Raw genomic sequence first — 23,477 nt, forward strand, 5'->3', positions numbered from 1 at the left:
TGAGTTATTTTCAACAACTTTTTCTGTCAATCTTGACAAATTTAGAGTCAATTTGGACAAATTTATAGTCATTTTGGCCCATTTAAGCTTGTTTTGGACTGGTTTCAAGTAATTTTCGTCATTGTTTTAGTCACGTTTTAAAGCATTTTCAGGTAAATTAGCTTCTTACCTTGATCTTCTTAGCTAGTTATGAGCAGTTTTGATAAATTCGGGGTAAACTTGGACAAATTTCAAGTTAATTTTGGACAAATTTTCAGACAATTTAAAACATTTTTAGCCTGTTTTGGACTGATTTCAAGTCATTTTAGTCAATTTTTATGTCATTTTGGACAAAAAAAGTTTGCTAGCTTGTTCTTCCTAGCTGGTGTGGACCAGTTTTGAGTCATTTTAAACAAATTTTGGGTCAATCTGAACAAATTTAAAGTCAATTTGGACTAATTTTCAGTCATATTGGACCATTGCAGCTTGTTCTGGGTCGGTTTCAAGTAATTTTGGCCAAATGTTTTATCTTTTTTGAGTCATTTTAGTCAAATTAGGTTGTTAGCTGGTTCTTCTTAGCTAGTTTTGAGTTATTGTTGACAAATTTTGGGTCAAATTTGACAAATCCCAGGTCATTTTCAACCAATTTCGAGTCATGTTGCATGAATTTTGAGTGACTTTGGACTCATTTTCAACCATTTTGGTAGCAATTGTAGTTTTGTCATTTTGGACAAAAAAAGTTCGTTAGCTTGTTCTTAGCTGGTGTGGACTAGTTTTGAGTCATTTTCAACAAATTTCGGGTCAATCTGGACATTCAAAGTCAATATTGACATGTTTTGAGTCATACTGCATGAATTTTGAGTCGCTTTGGACAAATTTTGAGACATTTTGTTCATTTTTTAGTAATTTGGGACAAATTAGCTTGTATCTCAGCAGCTCTAAACAGAAACTCCTGCAGCTGAGTTAATAATCTGCCCTCACCCTGGCGTAGTTTCTTGCTGACAGAACGATATTCTGACTGCGGAACTTCTTGAAGAACTCGGCGTCGTATTTCTGCTCCGCAGCGTGAGGACCGCCGAGGATCTCCTGGAAAGCAGAAGAAGAATAAATGAGCGCGGTTCATAGAGAGGAATTGGCAAAGCAGACGGTTATCTGTGTGAATAAATGCTGTGAGTGGGCAGAAATTCAAAGTGAGGATGAGGAGGAGCTGTGACTGCAGATGAACCAAGTCAACAGAGACGCTGTTTGACTTCCTGTCCTTTCAGTCAGAAGCTTCAGAGGAAGTCCTGAGTGTGTGCAGATGTCAGGATGGAGCGTTTGTTGTCCTGGCCTTTTGGCTGGAGGGATTTATGCGAATGTGAGGCTGTAAAACGTCTGTAGCTTCCCGGACAGCGGCGTCTGATGAATGGCCTTTGAATGGGTCGTACGCAGACGGAGACGCCCGAGTCGGGATGATAAAAACCCTAATATCATATTCATAGACAGCCGGGGAAAATGGATAGGGGCAAAAGGAATCCGAGGAGCGCCGCGGTTACCATGACGATGTCCGAGTGAAGAGAGAGACATCATTCTGTCTGAGCTGAATATCTAGCAGGAGGAAAAATCTCATCTGTGCTCTGCAGAAAGTGAGGCCTGTTGGGCTGTGATTTATTGTGGATGGAAACAGTGTTAACATTATTCATCGGGAAGCTGGAATCCACAGTTTGAAGCACTTAGAGGTTGAATCCATCTCCTGTACGCTGCACTCAGACTAATATATGGGCGGCCCATTTGTACTACAGAGAAAAATTAGATAGATGTGTTTAAAAGAAAGATCAAGATTGAGGTTTTTAGTTATTTTACAGTCATTTTGGACCATTTTAGCTTGTTTTAGATCAGTTTCAAATCACTTTAGTTTGTTTTTTTTTGTAATTTTAGACAAAAAGCTTGTTGGCTTGTTCTTCCTAGCTGGTGTGGACTAGTTTTGAGTCATTTTCAACAAATTTTGGCTCTATCTGAACAAATTTAAAGTCAATTTGGACACATTTTGAGTCATACTGGACCATTTTAGCTTGTTGTGGACTGACTTCAAGTAATTTTGGCCAAATGTTCTGTCACTTTTGAGTTATTTTAGCAAAATTAGGTTGTTAGCTGGTTCTTCTTAGATGGTTTTGGACTAGTTTTGAGTAATTGTTGACAAATTTCGGGTCAATTTGGACAAATTTCGGGTCAATTTGGACTAATTTTCAGCCATTGTGGACCATTTTGAGATTGTTTTGAACTTTCAAGTTTCAGCTTGTGCTTTGTTTTAGACTAGTTTTGAGTAATTTTAAGCAATTTTTTAGGCAATTTGGATAAATTTTGAGTCGTATTGGACATTCTGGTGTTTACTTTGTTCTTTTATATAAACTCTTTGGGGTTTTCCAGTTTCTCTGTCCAGTTCTTTTTCATGTGGAGCCATGGTGAAGACAGAAAGACAGTCCTCAGGTCCACAACTGAGCAAGTTCTGCAGCTCATTTTAGCACCATGTTCATGCAGTTAGACTGATTGGAAATCACAGCTGGATTCACTTTGGTAGCTTAGTTGGGCTAAATTTAAATATAGTCTTGCTAAAATATTTATCTCTGACAGATCATCAGAGGAAATGTGCGATTCTTCAATCATGCAATCATTGAGAATTGATGCAGTTTTGAAGTATTTAAGTGATATTGCACGTGTAGGAGATTTATATACTTCAAGGAACACTCAGGACCTGTGTTTTTCGTCTGGCTTTTAATAGGTTTTATGATGTTTTATTTATAATCTTTGAGCCTTATCGCTTCACTTGTGTATTCCTGTCTTGTTTTGCTCGTCTGGATTCTTGTCTTTTCCTGCCTCTGCTGTTTCCTCATTGAGAATTTATGAAATTTATGAGATTTATTCATGACTGTGTTTCCTCCATTCCTCAATCGAGTGCTTCATTTACAGTGTAATTATTTAAGAGGATGTTGTTTTTATTGTTTTTTGTTGTAAAAAAGCACTTTTGTTTGCATAAAAGGATCTTTACAAATGAACTCTGCTGGACTGATGTGTAAAAACAAGATAGATATCTGGTTATCAGATCATTCAGCCTTTTATCCACGTGCACGCATTAATATCTCTAGGTTTCAAAGGCATTTTAGACTATACGTCTTAGTTTAGACACATTTTTAGTAATTTTAGACAAGTTTGAGTCATTCTGAATGAGTGTTAAGTCATTTTTGGACCAATTGTGAGTAATTCCAGACAGGTTTCAAGAGATTATGGATGATCTTCATATTATTTTGGACACATATTGAGAAAGTGTGAACAGGTCGTAGGGCATTTTGAACAAATTTAATGAAATTAGACAGGTTTCAAGTCATTTTTGTGTCATTTTAGACAACTAGGTTTTCAGTCAAAATAGGAAAGGAATAGAACCTGGTCTTGCTTTACTTACAACACATCAGATTCTACTGATATTAGAGTCTCAAAAGTAGGTGAAATGTCGACTAAAGTCTGTATTTTAATAGAAATATAGATCCATCCATATACATACACTTACAGGAGACACAATACCACTTTGGATTGAACATTTTGCACCTTTGTCCATTTCCAAGGACCAATAATTATTTATTTTTGCCATTTTGAGACTAATTTCAGTCATTTTGGACAAGTTTGGTGTCATTTTGGACAATTTTAAGCTATCTTCAATGTCAAAATGGCAAAAAATTGGAAACTTTTCTGGTCAAACTTTCCCCACATCAGATTCTACGGATGTTAGAGCCTCAAAAGTTGGTGAAATGTCGACCAAAGCCCGTTACTTTTGAATATTTCTGCAGAGATCAGTGGGGTTAAGGGAGTATCTGTAGAGGAGCCTGGGTGCTTTGATGGATTGGATATGAAAGGAGGAAGCATTAGTTTACCGACGGGAAAACAAGCGAGCAATAAAAGCTCAGCTGCTGCCGTTATTATTGTTCCATTAGACTGTGAATTAGTTTGTATTGTACACGAAGACGTAGATGAAAATACGAGACGCATCAATGAACCTGTAAGTTCATTCAGTTTTAATAGTGTTTAGAATAGATTGTCTTTCCTACCAAGACTCTCCCACACTCCAGTGAAGCTGCCAGATAGAAGCAGATCCAATAATAATGAAACAGAAACGCTTTTCTGTCAGATTCCACTTTGAATTTGCAGGATTTGAAGATGTTGTTGTCTGAGAGGGCTGCAGTCAGAGCGAGGTGGAAAACAGCCGAATCAATTCTGACGGTGTAAAGATCAGGAAAAACACCAGTGCAGAAGTTTGGTTTGGTTCATTTCCACAATCTGTTTGAGGACATTCAATGAGGAAAACAAGCCTCAAGTTTCAAGTGGTTTGGGACAATCTTTATCTTATTTTGAACAAATTTTGAGAAATTCTGGACGAGTTCAAGTCATTTTGGACAATCTTCAGTCAGTTTTAAACCATTTGGACAATCTTTAACTTATTTTGGACAAACATTGTAATAGTAGACAGGTTAAGAGACATTTTGGACAAATTTTGAGTCATTTTGGACAATCTTGACCTTATTTTTGACAAACTTTGAGTGATTTGGACACAATACAAGTCAATCTTGGGTCATCTTAGGTGGATTTCTAGTCTAAATATCTAAAAACTGGAACCTTGTGTGGTCAAACTTTCCACACATCAGATTCTACTGATGTTAGAGCCTCAACAGTTGGTGAAATGTCAACCAAAGACTGTATTATAGTAGAAATATGGATCCATCTATATATATATATATACAGACACTCTCAGAGGAAATCATCCACTTTCTTCCATTTTAAATTTCCAATTTGGTGAGGTATTGGCTGTGTCCAGGGTTTAAAATGATGTTTTTACCTCGTACGTGGCCAGTCGGTCCAGAAACGACAGCAGCTTCAGCCGACTGCGACACAACTCCTTCTGCTCCAGAGTCAACCTGAACATTACAAACACACAAACACACCATCGAGTCAACAACCAGACCTTCCACACAATCAACCTGGGAGCCTGAAATTAACCCGAGTCAAATGAGGCTGTGAACGACCTGTAGCTGGAGGCAGCAGAGTCCTCAGGGACTCGTAGAAAAACACCTGAACCGGCCTCCACACCTCATCATCTCTGAGGCCACAAATCAGCCGCTGATGACGCCCCGACCATTCAGCTGTTATGTATAGGACGCCGGCCGTCAGCGAGGAGACGGATCGGCCCGCCGGGACCCGATCCGTTCTCAACGTCGCTTAATCACCGTCATAAATAATCAGCGAGGACGGAGCAGTGGGATCTACCTACAGTTCAATCAGTCAAGGTGTGGCGACAGGAAGAACAAAGGCTGCTGCAGGAGGTTCAGCATGTTTACCACCATCTACGAGTCCAAAAAGCAACCTGACCGGACTGAAAAAACACTATTAGTACTCATTACGGCCATGTCCGGACAAAGATGGGTGATTTCAGGACGAATCTCAAGTCATGTTGGACACATTTGAAGTCATTCTGGATAAATTTTGAGTCATTTTGGGGAAAACTTAAGTCATTATGGACAGTCTTAGCTTCTTGTGGACTTCTCTTGAGTAGTTTTCAAATAATTTTGAGTCAAATTGGACAAAATTGAAGTCATTTTGGACAAATTTCAAGTCATGTTGGACATATCTGGAGTCATTCTAGATGAATTTTCAGGCATTTTAAATCAATTTTGAGTAATTTTGGATCATTTTCAAGTCATATTTAGGCACATTTTGAGGCACTCTGGACAAAATCTAAGTTGTTTTGGACAAATTTCATTCATGTTGGACAAATTTTGAGGCTTTTTAGATCGATTTTGAAGGTTCCAGTTTTGTTTTTTCCTATTTTTACAAAAGACCTGTGAAAGATGACTCAAGATTAGTCCTAATTGTCCAAATCTTCTTCCAGTTTGTCCAAAATGTGATAAAGATATTGAAAAATGTTTTAAAACTTGTCCAAAAATACTTACATTTGTTCAAAATGACTCAAAATCTGAAATAACTCTTAATCTGTCCAAAATTACGTAATTTTGCCCAGAAATACTCAAAACCTTTCCAGAATTAATAAAATTTGTCTGCAATGACTCAAACCTGTCATTTTGGACAATTTTCAAGTCATATTTGGTCAAATTTTGAGTCATTTTGGACAAATTTTGACCAATTTTCAAGTCAAATTTAAATAATTTGGAACAAGTTTAAGTAATCTTGGAATAGCGATGAGTCGTTTCAGACAAGAGCCACTGAGTTTGGGCAACCTTTATCTTATTTGGGACAAATTTTGAGAAACTTTGGACCATTTTTCAATAATTGTGCATATGTTTCACATCATTTTAGACAAATTAAATGTATTTTTTTTGTTAAGTCATTTTGTGCAAATTTTGAGTCATTGTGGACAAGAGTCACCTTTAATAGGTTTTCAGTCAAAATAGCAAAAAACTGGAACCATTAAATCATTTTGGACAAATTTTGCAGAAATTTCAAATGATTTAGGACAAATTAAATGTACTTTGAGCAAGTTTGATGTTATATTTTGTCATTTTGGACACATTTATGTAATTCTGAACAAATTCTGAGTCATTTTGTTCAAGTTTCAGTGATCTGGGACAATCTTTATTCCATTTTAGACAAATTTTGGACATATTTCAAGTCATTTTTGGACACGTTTAAGAAGTTCTGTTGAAGGTTTAAGCCATGTCCTCTCGGACAGGTTTCAAGTTATACCGAGTTATTCTGGAGTCATTTCAGTGAGATTTCAAGTAGTTTTAGACAATCTTTATCTTATTTTGGACACATTTTGGACAGGTTTCAAGTAATTTTGGACACATGTAAGCAGTTCTGTTGAAGGTTTCCGTCATGTTGGACCATTTTCAGTCCTCTCAGACAGGTTTCAGGTTAAATGTAGTAAAAAGTTGGAGGTGAAAGGGGTGAAGGAACAACCTGAGCGGGCTAAAAACTCGGTCCGGATCGCCCACCAGGGAGCTGACCTCTCCAACGCCTCTTAATCCCTAATCCCTCATTACAGAGCACTATCGGCCTCATCGGGCTGCTCTGCACAGACGAACAGAGATTAACACTCGGAGGCACTTCAAAGACGCCGACTTACTGCTGCTAATTACTGCCTCGCTGCGTTTCTTCACAGTGGAGGAGACACTAGAAAGCTGCTTCACCGTCTGAGGTCTGAGCGACGCTCAATCAGAACTTCAAACGTTTACAGACTCAGAAACAGAAAATGTGTCGACGGCTTATCTGGAGGTTTATCGACGTTATAAAGCTCTGGGGTCAGGCTGAGTCATTTCAGATAGCAGCGGCGCTTTATTTGGTATTCGGGACACAAAACTGAGATGTTCTGGATGAATTCTGAGAATGTAAAACGTTTTCATGCTGGGCATTTATCTATTTTCATTCTTTAAAAAAAAAAAAACAAAAAAAACTTAGGAAGCCATTTTCAGGGTTCAATATCTGCAGAAATCAAACTCCAACAGCCGTGAAATGTGGTGAGGACACAGATAGAATAGTTTCCAACAGATCAGAACGACTAAATGGATCAAACAGAGCATAGATTTTCAATTATTGGTTGCTAAAAATGGACAAAACCAACATCTAGACCTCTGTGAACACCAACATCTAGAAGTTTCAAGTGAGTTTGGGCAATCATCATCTGATATTAGACAAGTCTGAAGTCATTTAGGACAATCGTTATCCTATTTTGGACAAATTTTGGACAATTCTGACTCATTTCAGACACATTTCAAGTCATTTTTGGATGATTTTTATCTTATTTTTGACAAATTTTAATGCAATTTTGGATAATTCTGACTCCTTTTGGGCAATTTTGAGTAATTTTGGATTAGCTTCAAGTCATTTTACATGAATTTAAGCAATCTGTATAAAATATTAGTGAATATGGACAATCGTTATCTAATTTTAGACAGGTTTGAAAGCATTTTGGTCTATTTTGACCCGTTTTGGACACGTTTCATGTAATTTTTGGACAATTTTGAGTCATTGTAGATAAGTTTTAAGCATTTTTAGACAAATTTAAGTAACTATGGAGAAAATATGACTCACTTCGAACAAGTTTGAGGTCATTTTGGACAAAATCTATCTTATTTCAGAAAAATTTTGGATGATTCTGACTCATTTCAGACACATTTCAAGTCATTATAGTAATTTTAGATTAGCTTCAAGTCATTTTAGATAAATTTAAGCAATTTTGAATGAAATATGAGTTGGACACATTTTCTAAAATTTAGACAGGTTTGAAGACATTTTTGACCAGTTTTGGACACATTTCATGTAATTTTAGATGATTTCGAGTCATTTTAGATCAGTTTTAAATATTTTTACACAAATTTAAGTAACTATGGAGAAAATATGAGTTAATTTGAACAAGTCTGAGGTCATTTTGGACAATATTTACCTTATTTCAGACAAATCTTGGGACATTTTGGACAGGTCTCAAGTCAAGAACCTTCTACGAGCCATATTTCATGTTTTTTTGTGTGTGGAATATTTCATTATAATGTGTAATATTTTATTAGTGCAGTATTTCACAAAAAGGTGTAATATTTCATTATAAGGTGTAATATTACTTCACTACTTCAGTACTACTTCTTACTTTTCTGTTTAAACATATTATTTCTGTTGATTTCCTGATATATCCCAGTTGTATTTCATTGTTTTTCTATTCAGTCTTGCATTTATTCTGTTTGTCATTTTTTCAGAGCAACATCTGTCAGAAGAATTTCCTAAATCTGATCTCGTCCTCGGTGTCTGCAGCTTCACAGAAACACCAGCGCTGCCATAAACTCTATTTTCTTTTCATTGCTGCACTGAAAATGACCACTTAGGCGGTAACTGTGTCCTAAGCAGGCAGTGATTCTCTGAGTACAGTGAGCAGACGAGCAGCAGACGGAGGACATTCTGCAGAAAAGCCGGCGGTACGAGGCTCCGTGTTCATTCAGGTCCACATGTCCTGCCTCTAAATTGCTAATCCGCCGGCTGAACTCCGCTGAGACGCAGAATAAACAGAGTGCTGCAGTTCACCGCTGCACATACAAATGGAAACCCAACTGCAGACTTTAGGTTTGTTCTGTGAATCGGTCCAATGATAAACAGCAGCTCAGGGGGGAAACGAGGCGGGAAAAAAGACCAAAGTGAACGAAAACTGAGACGCGAGCGAAAGCAGACGAAAGAAGATGTTAAACTGAAGGTTCACCTGAAGAAAACACTTCAGTCTTGACCAACAATAAATACACAACACTGTAGCAAATGAATGGAAATATACAGTTAGATTAAAACGGCAGTGTTCTGTTTCACCAAAATACAGCTAAAAATAGTAAAACTTGAAGCATTTTTGGAGCCAAAACTAAGAAATAAATGCGGACAGCAGGATACCGGAAAAACAAAAACATTAAACATAAAATGACTCAAAACATCAAAAAGGAGACACAAAATAAAACAATCGAGACAAAAACAGAGAGGAGGAATTCAGCTTTTATCAGCGTCTGATATCTGAGAGCAGCTAAGAGCTGATTGTTGAACGAGTGATTCTCTGCTGCTAATAGTCGTATTTAAAGTCTATTTTTATCCAAAAACTTGAGAAAAATCTTGTTTCACTTCAGCCAGACAACCTGAAACCTGCTGAGCTACATTCAGAGTTGAATCCAGCAGAGACTCGGCCGTGATCGATACCCAACCATTTCTGTAATGGCGCTGTAGTTAAAAAGAAATTAAGAGAATTATTATCTGTCTCGGGCCTCCAGGCGACGTGGTCGGATCCATTAGGAGGGCACTCGAACGCACCATAAACAGCGTTCAGGGACACGAGTCCGAGCCAGCGACTCGGCGGCAGATAACAGAGAAAAATGGGCATATTTAAAGGAGTTAATCCAGCGAGGATTTAATGTAACGGCTCCTTTAATGTTTGGAAATCATCGATTCCTCTCGCTCACTCTTATGTCCTCTTCCTTATCCTCCATCTTTTCTTTATCTGCAGGTCGGCAATAAAAGCTCAACACTTTTATTGCACAGCGAGGAGGAAAATCAAAGAAACCAAACAGTAAAGAGAACCATTATTACACTTTGTGCCTCATTCTCATGCAGACTGCAGGCGGCAGCTTAATGTAGGAACCTGACAGGAAAAGAAAAGAGACGCAGCAGAGTCTGAAAAACACCGTGAAGTGTTTAAAACCAGTTTCTGAATCTGTGGATTCATTTATGGGTTAATTAATCAGCTGTTTGGGCTCTGAAATGTCAGAAAATGTTAAAAATGCCGCTCAGAATGTCTTGTTTAGTCCAAAGATCTCCAGTTTACTGTCATAAAAGAGGAAAGAAACCAGAAAATATTCACATTTAGGAAGCTGGAATCACAGAATTTAGACTGATTTTATCTACAGATTAACAGATTATTCTAAAATCTGCTGGAAGGGACCAAACTTGGAGCAAAAAATCTGGATTTATTCATAAATATTCTCTGTCTGGATTAAAATTAGAACTTTTTCTAATGGGGTTTGGTTTGAAACATGTTCATTAAAGGGCTGAAACTAAAGATTATATCAAATATTGATTAAAAAATTGGTTGTTTTGTCTCTAAAATATGATAAAATGTTAAAAATGTGGATCAGAGTTTCCTCAAATGTCTGGTTTAGTCCAAAGATCTTCAGTTTACTGTGACAGAGGAAAGAAACCAGAAAATATTCACATTTAAGAAGCTGGAATCGCAGAATTTAGACTGAATTTATCAACAGATGAATCTAAAATCTGCAGGAGGCGACCAAACTTGGAGACAGATGACAGAAAATATGCAAAAATGACAGAAAAAAGATGCAAAAATGACACAAATCATGCAAGAAAGATGCTAAAATGACAGAAAAAGATGCAAAAATGACAGAAAATGTGCAAAATGACAGAAAAAGATACAAAAATGACACCTAAATGACAGAAAAAGATGCAAAATGACAGAAAAAGGTGCAAAAATGAAACAGAAAGATGCAAAAATGACAGAAAGAGATGCAAAATGAAATAAAAAGATGCAAAATGAAAGAAAAAGATGCAAAAATGGAATAAAAAGATGCAAAATGACAGAAAGATGCAAAAATGACAGAAAAAGATGCAAAAATGACACATAAATGACAGAAAAAGACGCAAAATGACAGAAAGAGGTGCAAAAATGAAACAGATGCAAAAATGACAGAAAAAGGTGCAAAAATGAAACAAAGATGCAAAAATGACAGAAAAAGATGCAAAAATGACACATAAATGACAGAAAAAGACGCAAAATGACAGAAAGAGGTGCAAAAATGAAACAAACATGCAAAAATGACAGAAAAAGGTGCAAAAATGAAACAAAGATGCAAAAATGACAGAAAAAGATGCAAAAGACAGAAAAAGATGCAAAAATGGTGGAAAAAGATGCAAAAATTACCTGAAAATGACAAAAAAAATGTAAAAAATGACAGAAATGATGCAAGAAGGATGCAAAAATGACAGGAAAAGATACAAAAATGACAGAAAATGAAGCATCATAAGTTTGCATGTTGTAATAACATGAAAATATCTTGTCCTAATGTTACGAGACTTACAATACGATCTTTTCCTGGTCTAGAAGGAAAACTGTTTAATTATTCAACAGTTTATTTGTCTTTTTTACTGAACTATGTGTAGTTTGTGGTGAACTTTACAGACTCAGGCAGCAGCTCGGACCCCTCAGCAGCATGAGTTTGGTTTTAAACCCACCAGGAGGTGTTTAACGGAGGGATGATGGTCTGATTAGCGGCCCAGCAGAGAGCAGATCATAAAGGCGGCGCCGCTAATGAGGACCAGAGCAGAGCTGCAGATTAGCGCTAATCTGCTGGAGGTAATTTATGCCTTTGTTGTCGGCCGTCGAGGGGAAACTCTGATGAAAAAGTCTTTAGTGATCACTAATCACCTCTCAGACGCTCACTCACATGGAGCAGGAAGAGCTTCACCTGCAACCTGAGCCGCTTCTCAGGCACTTTAAACCATCGTTTGCTTGTTTTTATCCACCGTGGGTTCATTTTAAACCATCGTTTGCTTGTTTTTATCCACCGTGGGTTCATTTTAAACCATCGTTTGCTTGTTTTTATCCACCGTGGGTTCATTTTAAACCATCGTTTGCTTGTTTTTATCCACTGTGGGTTCATTTTAAACCACCGTGGGTTCATTTTAAACTGTCGTTTGCTTGTTTTTATCCACTGTGGGTTCATTTTAAACCATCGTTTGCTTGTTTTTAACCACTGTGGGTTCATTTTAAACCAGCGTTTGTTTGTTTTTAACCACTGTGGGTTCATTTTAAACCATCGTTTGCTTGTTTTTATCCACTGTGGGTTCATTTTTTCTCTGCAATCTATAGTCCTGCAGCAATGTGGAAACAGAACAATCATGAAAACGGAGCTTTCTGTGACAGAAAGAAGCAAAAATGACAGAAAAATATGCAAGAATGACACAGAAAGATGAAAAAATGACACAAAGATGACAAAAGATGCAAAAATGACACAAAGATACAAAAATTAGGCAAAAATGACACAAAAAGATGTAAAAATGACACAAAGATACAAAAATTAGGCAAAAATGACACAAAAAGATGTAAAAATGACAAACAACAAAAAGATGGTAGAATGACGCAAAAATGACACAAAAAGACACCAAAAGAAGCAAAAATGACACAAACAGCTGCAAAAACAACAAAAAGATACAAGAATGACAAAAAGATGGACAAAAGACACAAAAATGACAAAACGATGCAAAAACAACACAATAATGACACAAAAACACGCAAAAATGAAACAAACAGCTATAAAAACAACAAAAAGATACAAGAATGACACAAAGAGATGGAAAAACAACACAAAAATGACAAAAAGATGCAAAAACAACACAATGACAGACAAAGATGTAAAAATGACAAAAAGGTGCAAAACTTTGGCAAAAATGACACAAAATTAATGAAAATTGCACAAAAATGTTGTATCTTTGTGTCTTTTTTGCATGTTTTTCTGTCAGTTTTTGTCTTTTTCGCTTCATCTGTGCATGTATTCGTGCTATTTTTCTCTCTTTGAGTCATTCCTGCTGACAGAAGACTTCTGAGTTCCTTCTTCATGTTGTTCTGTTTCCACTGAGCTGCAGGACTTTAGATTAAAAATGAACCACAGTGAATAAAAAGTGTCAGAAGCAAATAAAATCCCAGAAACTTGCCAGAGTTCAGAGGATTTAAACAGTCGGACTAATTAGCAGTCTGACTGATGGTTACCTGCTGAAGTCGATCTTATCCAGCAGCTCCTGCCTCTTCTTCTTCTCCTTCTCCTTCTTCATCTCCAGCTCCTCATCGTCAGACAGCAGGTCCTCATAGGGAAGGTCATCGAGGTCCACATCCCCTGGAAGGATGAACCTGACACAAACAACACAAATAACACAAACTACAGGGTCAATTTTGCATTTTTTTATCCTGATTTTGAGTCTTTTCATCTGTGTTTGATCTTTTGTGGTGACTTTTTGTGTTTTTGCAGTGGTTTGGTTCCTTTCTGTGGTGATTTTGCATATTTTTGAGGTGATTTGGACTGAGGACATCGGTACATTTTTTTGTCATAATTTTGTATCTTTTCTTGTGTGCTTTTGTGATGATTTTTGACTGTGGTGAGTTTTTGGGGCTTTCTGCAATAATTTTGCAGCTTTTCAAGATGACTTTTTATGCTTTTGTGATGATTTGGACTCTTTAAGGAGTTCAGGTAGATAGTTTTGTCATGATTTTGTGTATTATTGTCTGTGTTTACATCCTTTTGTAGAGAGTTTTTGTGTTTTTGCAGTGATTTTGCAACTTTTTGTGGGAAGTTTGGATCTTTTTGCATTAATTTTGCAGCTTTTCATGGTAATTTTGCAGATTTTTGAGGTGATTTGGACTCTGAGGACGTCAGATGGATTATTTTGTGGTGATTTTGCATTTTTTTTGGTCATAATTTTGTGAGTGCTGCGAGTGAGTTTTCGGGGGGGGGGGTTTTCCAATAATTTTGCTGCTTTTCATTGTAATTTTGCATTTGTTTTGTCATAGGTTTGTCATCTGTGTTTGCATCTTTTTATGGGACTGCAGCGATGTTGCAGCTTTTCAGGATGATTTTTTTTTATGTTTTTGTGATGATCTGGAGTCTTTAAGGATGTGAGGTGGATATTTTTGTCATGATTTTGTGTGTTTTTACAGTAATTTTGCTACTTTCTTGATAATTTTGCTACTTTTCTTGGTAATTTTGCATTTTTTGGTCAAAATTTAGTTTTTTTCATCTGTGTTTGCATCCTTTTGTGGTGAGTTTTCGTGTTTTTGCAGTAATTTTGCAGCTTTTCATGATGATTTTTTTATGTTTTTGTGTTGATTTGGACTCTTTAAGGAGGTCAGGTGGATATTTTTCTCATGATTTTGTGCATTTTTGCAGTGATTTTTCATCTTTTCATGGTATTTTTTATGTTTCTGTGTTGATTTGGTCTCTTTACGGTGGTCAGGTGGATATTTTTTTGTATGTTTGCAGTGATTTTTCAGCTTTTCATGGTATTTTTTATGTTTCTGTGTTGATTTGGTCTCTTTACGGAGGTCAGGTGGATATTTTTTTGTATGTTTGCAGTGATTTTTCAGCTTTTCGTGGTATTTTTTATGTTTCTGTGTTGATTTGGTCTCTTTACGGTGGTCAGGTGGATTTTTTTTTGTATGTTTGCAGTGATTTTTCAGCTTTTCGTGGTATTTTTTATGTTTCTATGTTGATTTGGTCCCCTTATGGAGGTCAGGTGAGACATTCTGACAGATTTTCATGCCGTGACCTGAATGATAATTGATTTCTGCCTCCCTGCAGCCTCCTGCATCATAAGCATCGTGGTTTTTTTCCTCATCCTACCTCCCTCCGTCCTCCCGGTTTCCGATGGCGATCAGCGCCTCCAGGTCGGTTCCCTTCAGGCCGTACTGCAGCAGCTCTTTGGCGGCGTCCACGTTCTCCGGGACTCGTTCCACGCACTCGTGCAGAACCCAGGAGCGCTTCCGGATCTTGCTCTGGGTTTAGGAGGACAGACAGAGAATTGGGAGGGCAGGCCGAGGAAACATGCTGTGAAACAGATCCAGGGAATAAACAGGAAGCTTCACCAGATAGTCCTGGATGGAGGCGATGCTGACGGTGCTCTTCCTCCACTGCCTCTGGTAGACCAGGTCCGAGTCCAGGTTGTAGGCCTGAGCCAGAGACAGAGCCTCACCGTACTCCTCGTTATCGATCTGCAGGACGAACACAACAGACAACAGAAGAGCTGGAGCATTAAACACATCTGAGGAGGATAAAAAGGTTGACTTGAGAGGAAAAAACAATCATTTAATTCCATTTTTTCACCATCCTGAGGGGAAATGATCGATTTAATCTTTATGCAAACGAATCAAATGAATAAAAAACTAAGAAAAACCAGCTGAATGAGCATCTAAATAGCTGGCGACTAATTTAACAGGTGACAAAAAAATCGACTAATTGAACCCTGACAGGAAGTTCAACACAGAAAGATGAGAAATTCCAACAAAATCCACACAAAAGATACAAAACTAAGAGAAAAAGATGCAAATCATCACAAAAGGAGGTGACAAAACGTGCAATCACCACAAACAGATGCAAAATCCAAACAAAAGATACAAAACCACCAGAAAATGACACAAAACCACCAGAAAATGCCACAAAACCACCAGAAAACGTCACAAAACTAAAAGAAAAAGAAGCAAAATCCACACTAAAGACAAAAAATTACCACAAACAGACACAAAATCATTCTTTAACTAAAATCTGCTGGTTTAGTTTAATATTTAACTAAAATCTGCTGGTTTAGTTTAATATTTAACTAAAATCTGCTGGTTTAGTTTAATATTATCAAAAACCTGCTGGTTAAGTTTAATATTTAACTAAAATCTGCTGGTTTAGTTTAATATTTAACTAAAATCTGCTGGTTTAGTTTAATATTATCAAAAACCTGCTGGTTAAGTTTAATATTTAACTAAAATCTGCTGGTTTAGTTTAATATTTAACTAAAACCTGCTGGTTAAGTTTAATATTTAACTAAATCCTGCTGGTTTACTTTAATATTTAACTAAATTCTGCTGGTTTACTTTAATATTTAACTAAAATCTGCTGGTTTAGATTGATATTTAACTAAAACCTGCTGGTTCAAGCTGCTGCTCGTCATTATTATTCATCGTGAAGCCGCCTGGCTCACATGTCGGCGCGTAATGATGCTAAAAGAGGCTTTTTGTCGCATCGACGTCTCCTGAAATGATTAAATCCGGCAGCAGAATGACTGCGGTTGATGCAGCAGCAGCAGAGTTTCCATCTGTGTAGGAGGACAAAGCAGCACATTAGCCAGACTGTGGTTCCTGGAGGGCAGTGAGAACCCCACACAGCTCCAGCTCACGTAGGAGGACTTCAAAACAGCTGCTTCCCTCTGAGGATTCAGCTAATAAAACCGTCAGCCGGCCCCGTCCTCCTGCAGCGAGGTTACAGGAGGCGACCTGAGAACACCGGATCTGCTCACCCACGACTTTAATATGAAACCCAGCGAGGGCGGATCCGGTCCCTCTGGGTCTGAGCTTCAGTGGAGGTCTGCAGAAACGTCCATCCAGACTAACAGAACCAGCTGGAGTTTAGAGATGAAAAGTAAATATGAACATTCAGGGTGGAGAGTCGGTCAGCTAGGAGTCAACAGAGGATTAGTCTGGTGGAATATCCACGCAATGTTTAGTATTTTACTGATCAACTGTAACAAGATGCATGATGGAAACCGAGTCAAAATTACCAAAAGAAGTCGCAAAACCACGAGAAAAAAATGAGAAATTGCCACTAAAACACACAAAACAACAAAAAAAGATGCAAAATCCCTATGAAAAGACGTACAATTACAACAAAGAAAGTGAAATCACCACAGAAAGATGCAAAGCTCACAGAAAAAGACACAAAACCATCAGAAAGACACAAAACCACCAGAAAAAGACACAAAAACACCAGAAAAAGATGCAAAATCCAAACAAAATAACGCAAAATCACCAGAAAAAGACACAAAACCAACACAAAAAGACACAAAACCACCAGAAAGACACAAAACCACCAGAAAGACACAAAACCACCAGAAAAAGACACAAAACCACCAGAAAAAGAAGCACAATCACCAGAAAAAGACACAAAACCAACAGAAAGACACAAAACCACCAGAAAAAGACACAAAACCAACAGAAAGACACAAAATGACCAGAAAAAGACACAAAACCAACACAAAAAGACACAAAACCACCAGAAAGACACAAAACTACCAGAAAAAGACACAAAACCACCAGAAAAAGATGCAAAATCTAAACAAATAACGCAAAATCACCAGAAAAAGAAGCACAATCACCAGAAAAAGACACAAAACCACCAGAAAAAACACAAAACCAACAGAAAATCCCCAGAAACAAATCTGACAAAGACGTGGAATCGCCACTAACAGATGCTAAATTCTCTAAAAGACATGGAACACTCCCAGTATCAGCGTTATTCCCAGAGAGCTGCTCTGAGGTCAGTAGGGTTGTGTTTACATTAAAGATTGAACTTGACCTGCAGGAAACCAGAGCAGCTGTAGAAGTCTATTAGCATCCATCTCTTTACTGCTGTGTTTCCTTTCAGCACACGTATGTAGAGATTTCCTCCTACATGTGTAACACGTGAGGAGGCTGAGAGCAGCAGCTGCTGCGCTGAGATAATAATGATGTATGACTGAGGACTAATGGCGTCTAATGATGATGACAGTGATGAAGAAGACTCATAAAGATGACGGATGGACGGCTCAGAACCACAGAGAGCCGACATCCAGCTCCACCTCTACTGCTGCAATCTGTAGCGCCGCATTTCTAAAGCAGTAATTAGCATCCCAGGGAATCCTCCAGGACCCAAAACAGCCTGAAAGCAGAACCAGCGTCTCTGGAGCTGGTCCAACAGAACCACGGAGCTCAGCTGGATTCATGCAGCAAAGCAAGTCTCACATCACATCACTAAACTGCAGGAAAGCATGAAAAAATTACTACAAAAAGATGCAACATCACCATAAAAACACACAAAAAAGTCATCAACTCATCAGATGACAAAACTGCTCTAAATGACAAAAATATTACCACAAAAAGATGTAAAATGATCACAAAAACACGCACGAAAACATCTCCTCCTACTCCTCCTGGTCCTCCTACCTTCCTCTGGTAGAGCTCCTACCACTAAACATCTCCTGGACCTCCTACCTTCCTCTGGTAGAGCTCCTCTGGGGTGGTGGACCTCAGGCTGACCAGCCGGTAGTTCTTGGAGACGGTTCGAGGTCTTTTCCGTGGAGGAGCGAACCTCTCCATCTCAGTGACGTAGTAGAGGCCCTGCTTGATGTATCCGAAGTATCTGGCTTTAGCCGACGCCTCCTCGTCCGAGTCCGAGTCTCCTCCATCGTCCTCGTCCTCGCCGCTGAGGCTGCTCTCCAGACGTCCTCGTTTCTGGGCCAGCTTCACCTCGCACTGGAGGACCAAGACAGACGAGAAGACGGCTTTAGACGCAAAAACACGGCTTCTAAAATTCAATTCAATTCAATTCAATTTTATTTATATAGCGCCAATTACAGTCAAATTGTCTCGAGACGCTTTACAGAACCCATATGCCTGACCCCCAGAGCAAGCCAAAAGGCGACAGTGGCAGGAAAACACCCTTTTAACAGGGAAAAAACCTCGAGCAGAACCTGGATCTAATGTGGGGGGACCCATCTGCCTGCTGGCCGGGCGGGTTGAGAGGGACAGAAGAGATAGAGAGGTAGAGATAGAGGGGTAGAGGTAGAGATAGAGGGATACAGATAGAGGGGTAGAGATAGAGAGGTGGGGGGTGGGACACAAGGACCATAAAACACAGCCACACATCTGAAGCATCCAGCATCCAGCTCTGGGACCAGGGACACTCGGAGAAAGGACACAGAAAGAAACAGAGTGAATGTAATGCAATAATGGTATATATAGTAAATACATAGGTAGTTAGAGAAGGGCTCAGTGCATCCAGAGAGGTTCCCCAGCAGTCTAGGCCTATAGCAGCATAACTAGGGGCAAACTAAAGGGACGTCAAGAGGGGAAGTCAGTTGTGCAAAAATGTCTTTTTGGACATTTTTTAAAAAATATTTCTGGACGTTTTCAAACCTTTTTACTTCTGTTTGACATTTTACAGAATATTTGAGTCAATTCCTCCAATTTTTGTCATTTTTGGTCAATTTTTTAGTCAGTTTGGGGATTTTTTTTGAATAATTCTGGATAATTCTGTCATTTTGGGATTTTTTTCTAAATTTTTTGGGACAATTTTTGAATAATTCTATGTCGTTTAGGGGCTTTTATAGAGTTATTGGGTTAATTGTGGAGTAAGTTTGGCCATATTTTGACTAATTCTGGATAAATTATGTTATTTTGGACATTGTGTCATTTTTGGACTTTTGTGTAATTTTTTGGGCCATTTTTGGAGTAATTTCTGACAAATTTTTGATTAATCCTGGATAATTTCTAAGTCCTTTTGACACTAATTTGTCATTTTAGACAATCTTTGAGTCATTTTGGACATTTCTTGGCATTTGTGGTTAATTTTAGAGTCATTTTTTAGAAAATCTTTGAGTAATTTCCTCCATTTGTTGTCATTTTTGGTCAATTTTGGAGTAATTTTGGCCATATTTTGAATAATTCTGGATATATTCTGTCATTTTGGGAACTTTTTTGTAATTTTTTTGGCCATTTTTTGGAGTAATTTTGGACAATTTTTTGCATAATCCTGGATAATTTCTAAGTCATTTTGACACTAATTTGTCATTTTAGACAATCTTTGAGGAATTTCTTCCATTTTTTGTGATATTTGGTAAATTTTGGACAATTTTTGAATAATTCTGTTATTTTTGGACTTTTTTGTAATTTTTGGTCAATTATGGAGAGATTTTGAACATTTTCTGAAAAATTCTGGACAGTTATTTTTACATCCATTTGTCATTTCATACAATCTTTGTGTCATTTTGGACTTTTCTTGTCATTTATGGTTAATTTTGGAGTCATTTTTAGACAATCTTTGTCATTTCCTAAATTTTGGAGTAATTTTGGACATATTTTTAAATAATTCTGGATAAATTCTAAGTCATTTTGACATTAATTTTTCATGTTTTTATTTTATTTTTGGGAGTTTGGACAAATTGTGAGTCAATTTTGTCCTTTTAGACATGTTTTAAAATTGTGGACAAGTTATGAGTCATTTCAGATTCATTTTTAAAACATTTTGTCATTTTGGACAATTGGTTATTTTAAACAGAATTATTCTGTCAAGCTTTAAGTCACTTTGGTTGGATGGTTTGTTTTGTTTGTTTCTTTTTTAAAAATTTGGACAGTTATGAAATCATTTTGACATTTATTTGTCATTTTAAACAACCTATAAGTCATTTTACATTTATTTTTTTTAGGTAATTTTGGACAAATTCAATGCTATTTTAGACATTTGAGGCTGATTTCAAGGCATTTAGTTTTTTTGTCATTTTGGACAATTAGTGAATTATTTTAAACTAAGTTGTTCTTTAACAATCCTTTTTCCTTCCATACTTTCACAAATCTTAATTAAATTTCTTGTAAGTAATAACAAGTAGTAATCTAAGTATTTTTTAGCTAAAACTGATGAACAACTTCACTCCTGATTCGCAGTTTTCCTCCTTGATGACTTCCTGATGCTTCTTTATTGACCAGCATAAAGAGATGAATGAAAAACGAGTTTCCATCTACTGCTGTTGAAACTTAATTTAACTCGGAGCAAACTCAGCAGGCATCAAGGTCGAGCTGCCCGACAGGAACTCTAAATCCTGCTGTCCAAAGTCTTTTACTCACTTTTATTCACCAATCTCTGATTTTTCTTCCACACGCTTCAGCAGTCGTTCAGATTTAGTCTGAATATTGATGCCTGCTTTAGTTTTTATCCGATACGGTCATTTAGACTTTTTATTCCAAAGAAAATCTACTAAATCTGACAAAAGTTCACCTCAGAATCATCTGATTATTCATCTACAGTAACCTTAGTTATTGAATCAAAGCTGCTGTGAATATTTCCATCAGTGCAAGCTTTCAAGCTTTTTGGACATCCATCCATCCATTATCTATACACCGCTTAATCCTCACTAGGGTCATGGGGGGGCTGGAGTCTATCCCAGCTGACTCAGGTGAAGGCAGGGGACACCCTAGACAGGTCACCAGTCTGTCGCAGGGCTACATACAGAGACAAACAATCACTCTCACATTCACACCTACGGGCAATTTAGAATGATCAATTAACCTCAGCATATTTTTGGACTGTGGGAGGAAGCCGGAGTACCCGGAGAAAACCCACGCATGCACAGGGAGAACATGCAAACTCCATGCAGAAAGATCCCGGGAAAGCCGGGACGCAAACCAGGGACCTTCTTGCTGCAAGGCGAAAGTGCTAACCACTACACCACTGTGCAGCCCCCTTTTTGGACATTTGTTGTCATTTCTGGACAATTTTTAAATCATTTTGGACGCTTGGACTGAATAATTCTGGGCAGATTCTGAGATATTTTCAAATTAATGTGTCATTTAGGGCAATTTGTGTCATTTTGGACATTTTTATTATAATTTTTGGACAATTTTGGATAAATTCTAAGTCAATTTGACATTTATCTGTCATTTTGGACATTTCCTTAGACAATTTTTGGTCAATTTGGGAGTAATTTTGGACAATTTTGGCAAATTTGTTGGTCATTTTGAATATTTTCATGTCATTTTAGATGTTTTTAATAATTTTTGACAAGCTTCATATCTAAAACAGCCCTGAATGAGCAACCTATTGTCATAAATCACAAGAAAAGATGACTCAATATTGGTCAAAAATGACAAAAAATATTCAATGTGACTCACAAATTGTCCAGAATGATATAAAATTTGTCTGAATTTTGCAAATTATGCAAATTGAACCAAATGTATCCACAATGTTTGTTTTTTAAAAAAAATGCCAAAATTACAAAGAAATGTCTCAAAAATGATCCAAAATTACTCACAAAATGTTCATGACTCCCAAACTGATCAAAATGGTTTTAAAAAATGTCAAAAAATTACCCAAAAAAAGCCCCAATATGACCCAGAAAATACCCAAATGACCAAAAACTGTTCAAAGCAGAACAAAAATTTATCAACATTAAAAAAATGACTCAAAATAAAACTTGTGAAAAATCACAAAAATCTGTTCAAGATGATTCAGTTCGTCAAAAATGACTCAAAAAATGTTAAATGTGACACACAAATTGTCCAAAATGGTAAAAACTATTTCAATGACTCAAAATGGCTCAAATGACCCAAAAATTGTCCAAAACTGAACAAAAATTGACCAGAATTATAAAGAAAATTACTCAAAATGTATCTAAAACACCCCAATATGACAAACCCACTGACAAAAATGACAAAAAACTGAAAGTCAAAAATGACTTCAAAAAATGTTTAATGTGACTCATAAATAGTCCATAATGGTATAACGTGTGTCTGATTTTACGCACAATTTCCAAATTTAATCAAAATTTGTCCAATATGGTTTTAGAAAGATGTCCCAGTATGACTCAGAAATGATCCAAATGACTCCCAGATGGTCCAGTGTTGGACTTTATATGTCTGTTTAATGTATTTATGAAGATTTGAGGCTCAGAAATGATAAATTTAATATTTATATATAATATCTGAACTTAAAGTGTCTGTAACTGTAAAATATTGACAGAATGAAGGTAAAACTGTGCTCAGGTTCACATAAAAACAGGTTTTCTCTGAACTAAATCCTGATTAAAACCTTTATTAGGTTTATTAACGGCCGGTTATTGTTCCTCATGTAGTTTATTATTAATAATAACGGTATAAAGGTCAGTTTTTGATGTAGAAACAGACGTTCTGTGTAGAACGCTGAACAGAAATCCTCCCCTCCCCCTCTGCAGCTGATGAAACCTTCCCCAGAGCTGCAGCAGCAATCAGATAAAAAATGAAATAAAAGCAGCGCAGCAGAGAAATGAAAGAGCGGCTGATGTGATCGCAGCTCTTTGTGTGCACGTTTCATCATCATCATCACCATCATCATCAGCAGCAGCAGCAGCAGGGAGGGAACCATTCAGAACCATTCAGGACGGCAGGATGGTGTTTAGTCAGAAACAGGCTTTTATTTCACCGTTTTACTCATTTAACCATCCGGATTCATGACAAAGACACGAATATAAACTAAGCTACAGCATTTATCATTATTTATCAGAGCAGGAGGTGGAAAAACACAACCAACGGATGGATTTTAGTTTTCAGACGGTCCTCTAACGAGTAGTTGGGTTCAATTTGGACAAATCTGAGCTTTAAAACAAGATGTTTTGTAAAAAATCCCCATCTGCTTAAAAAAAAAAAAAAAAAAAAAGGTTAAAAATTAACAAAAAAG

At 37.2% G+C, this 23,477-nt stretch overlaps 1 protein-coding gene across 1 annotated transcript in view; it reads right to left on the minus strand.

Moving 5' to 3' along the window:
* Positions 1-23,477, minus strand: part of nbas (NBAS subunit of NRZ tethering complex) — a 202,701-nt gene that overhangs the window by 136,416 nt on the left and 42,808 nt on the right. Inside the window, exons 14-19 of the mRNA XM_055016167.1 lie at positions 18,266-18,526; positions 15,119-15,244; positions 14,877-15,028; positions 13,253-13,390; positions 4,841-4,919; positions 961-1,065 (exon numbers count right to left, since the gene is read on the minus strand). Coding sequence (XP_054872142.1) covers positions 961-1,065; positions 4,841-4,919; positions 13,253-13,390; positions 14,877-15,028; positions 15,119-15,244; positions 18,266-18,526 — 861 coding nt within the window. The remainder of the gene's footprint in view (positions 1-960; positions 1,066-4,840; positions 4,920-13,252; positions 13,391-14,876; positions 15,029-15,118; positions 15,245-18,265; positions 18,527-23,477) is intronic.

This window comes from Amphiprion ocellaris, chromosome 12, assembly GCF_022539595.1.
Source record: "Amphiprion ocellaris isolate individual 3 ecotype Okinawa chromosome 12, ASM2253959v1, whole genome shotgun sequence".
Taxonomy (NCBI): Eukaryota; Metazoa; Chordata; class Actinopteri; family Pomacentridae; genus Amphiprion; species Amphiprion ocellaris.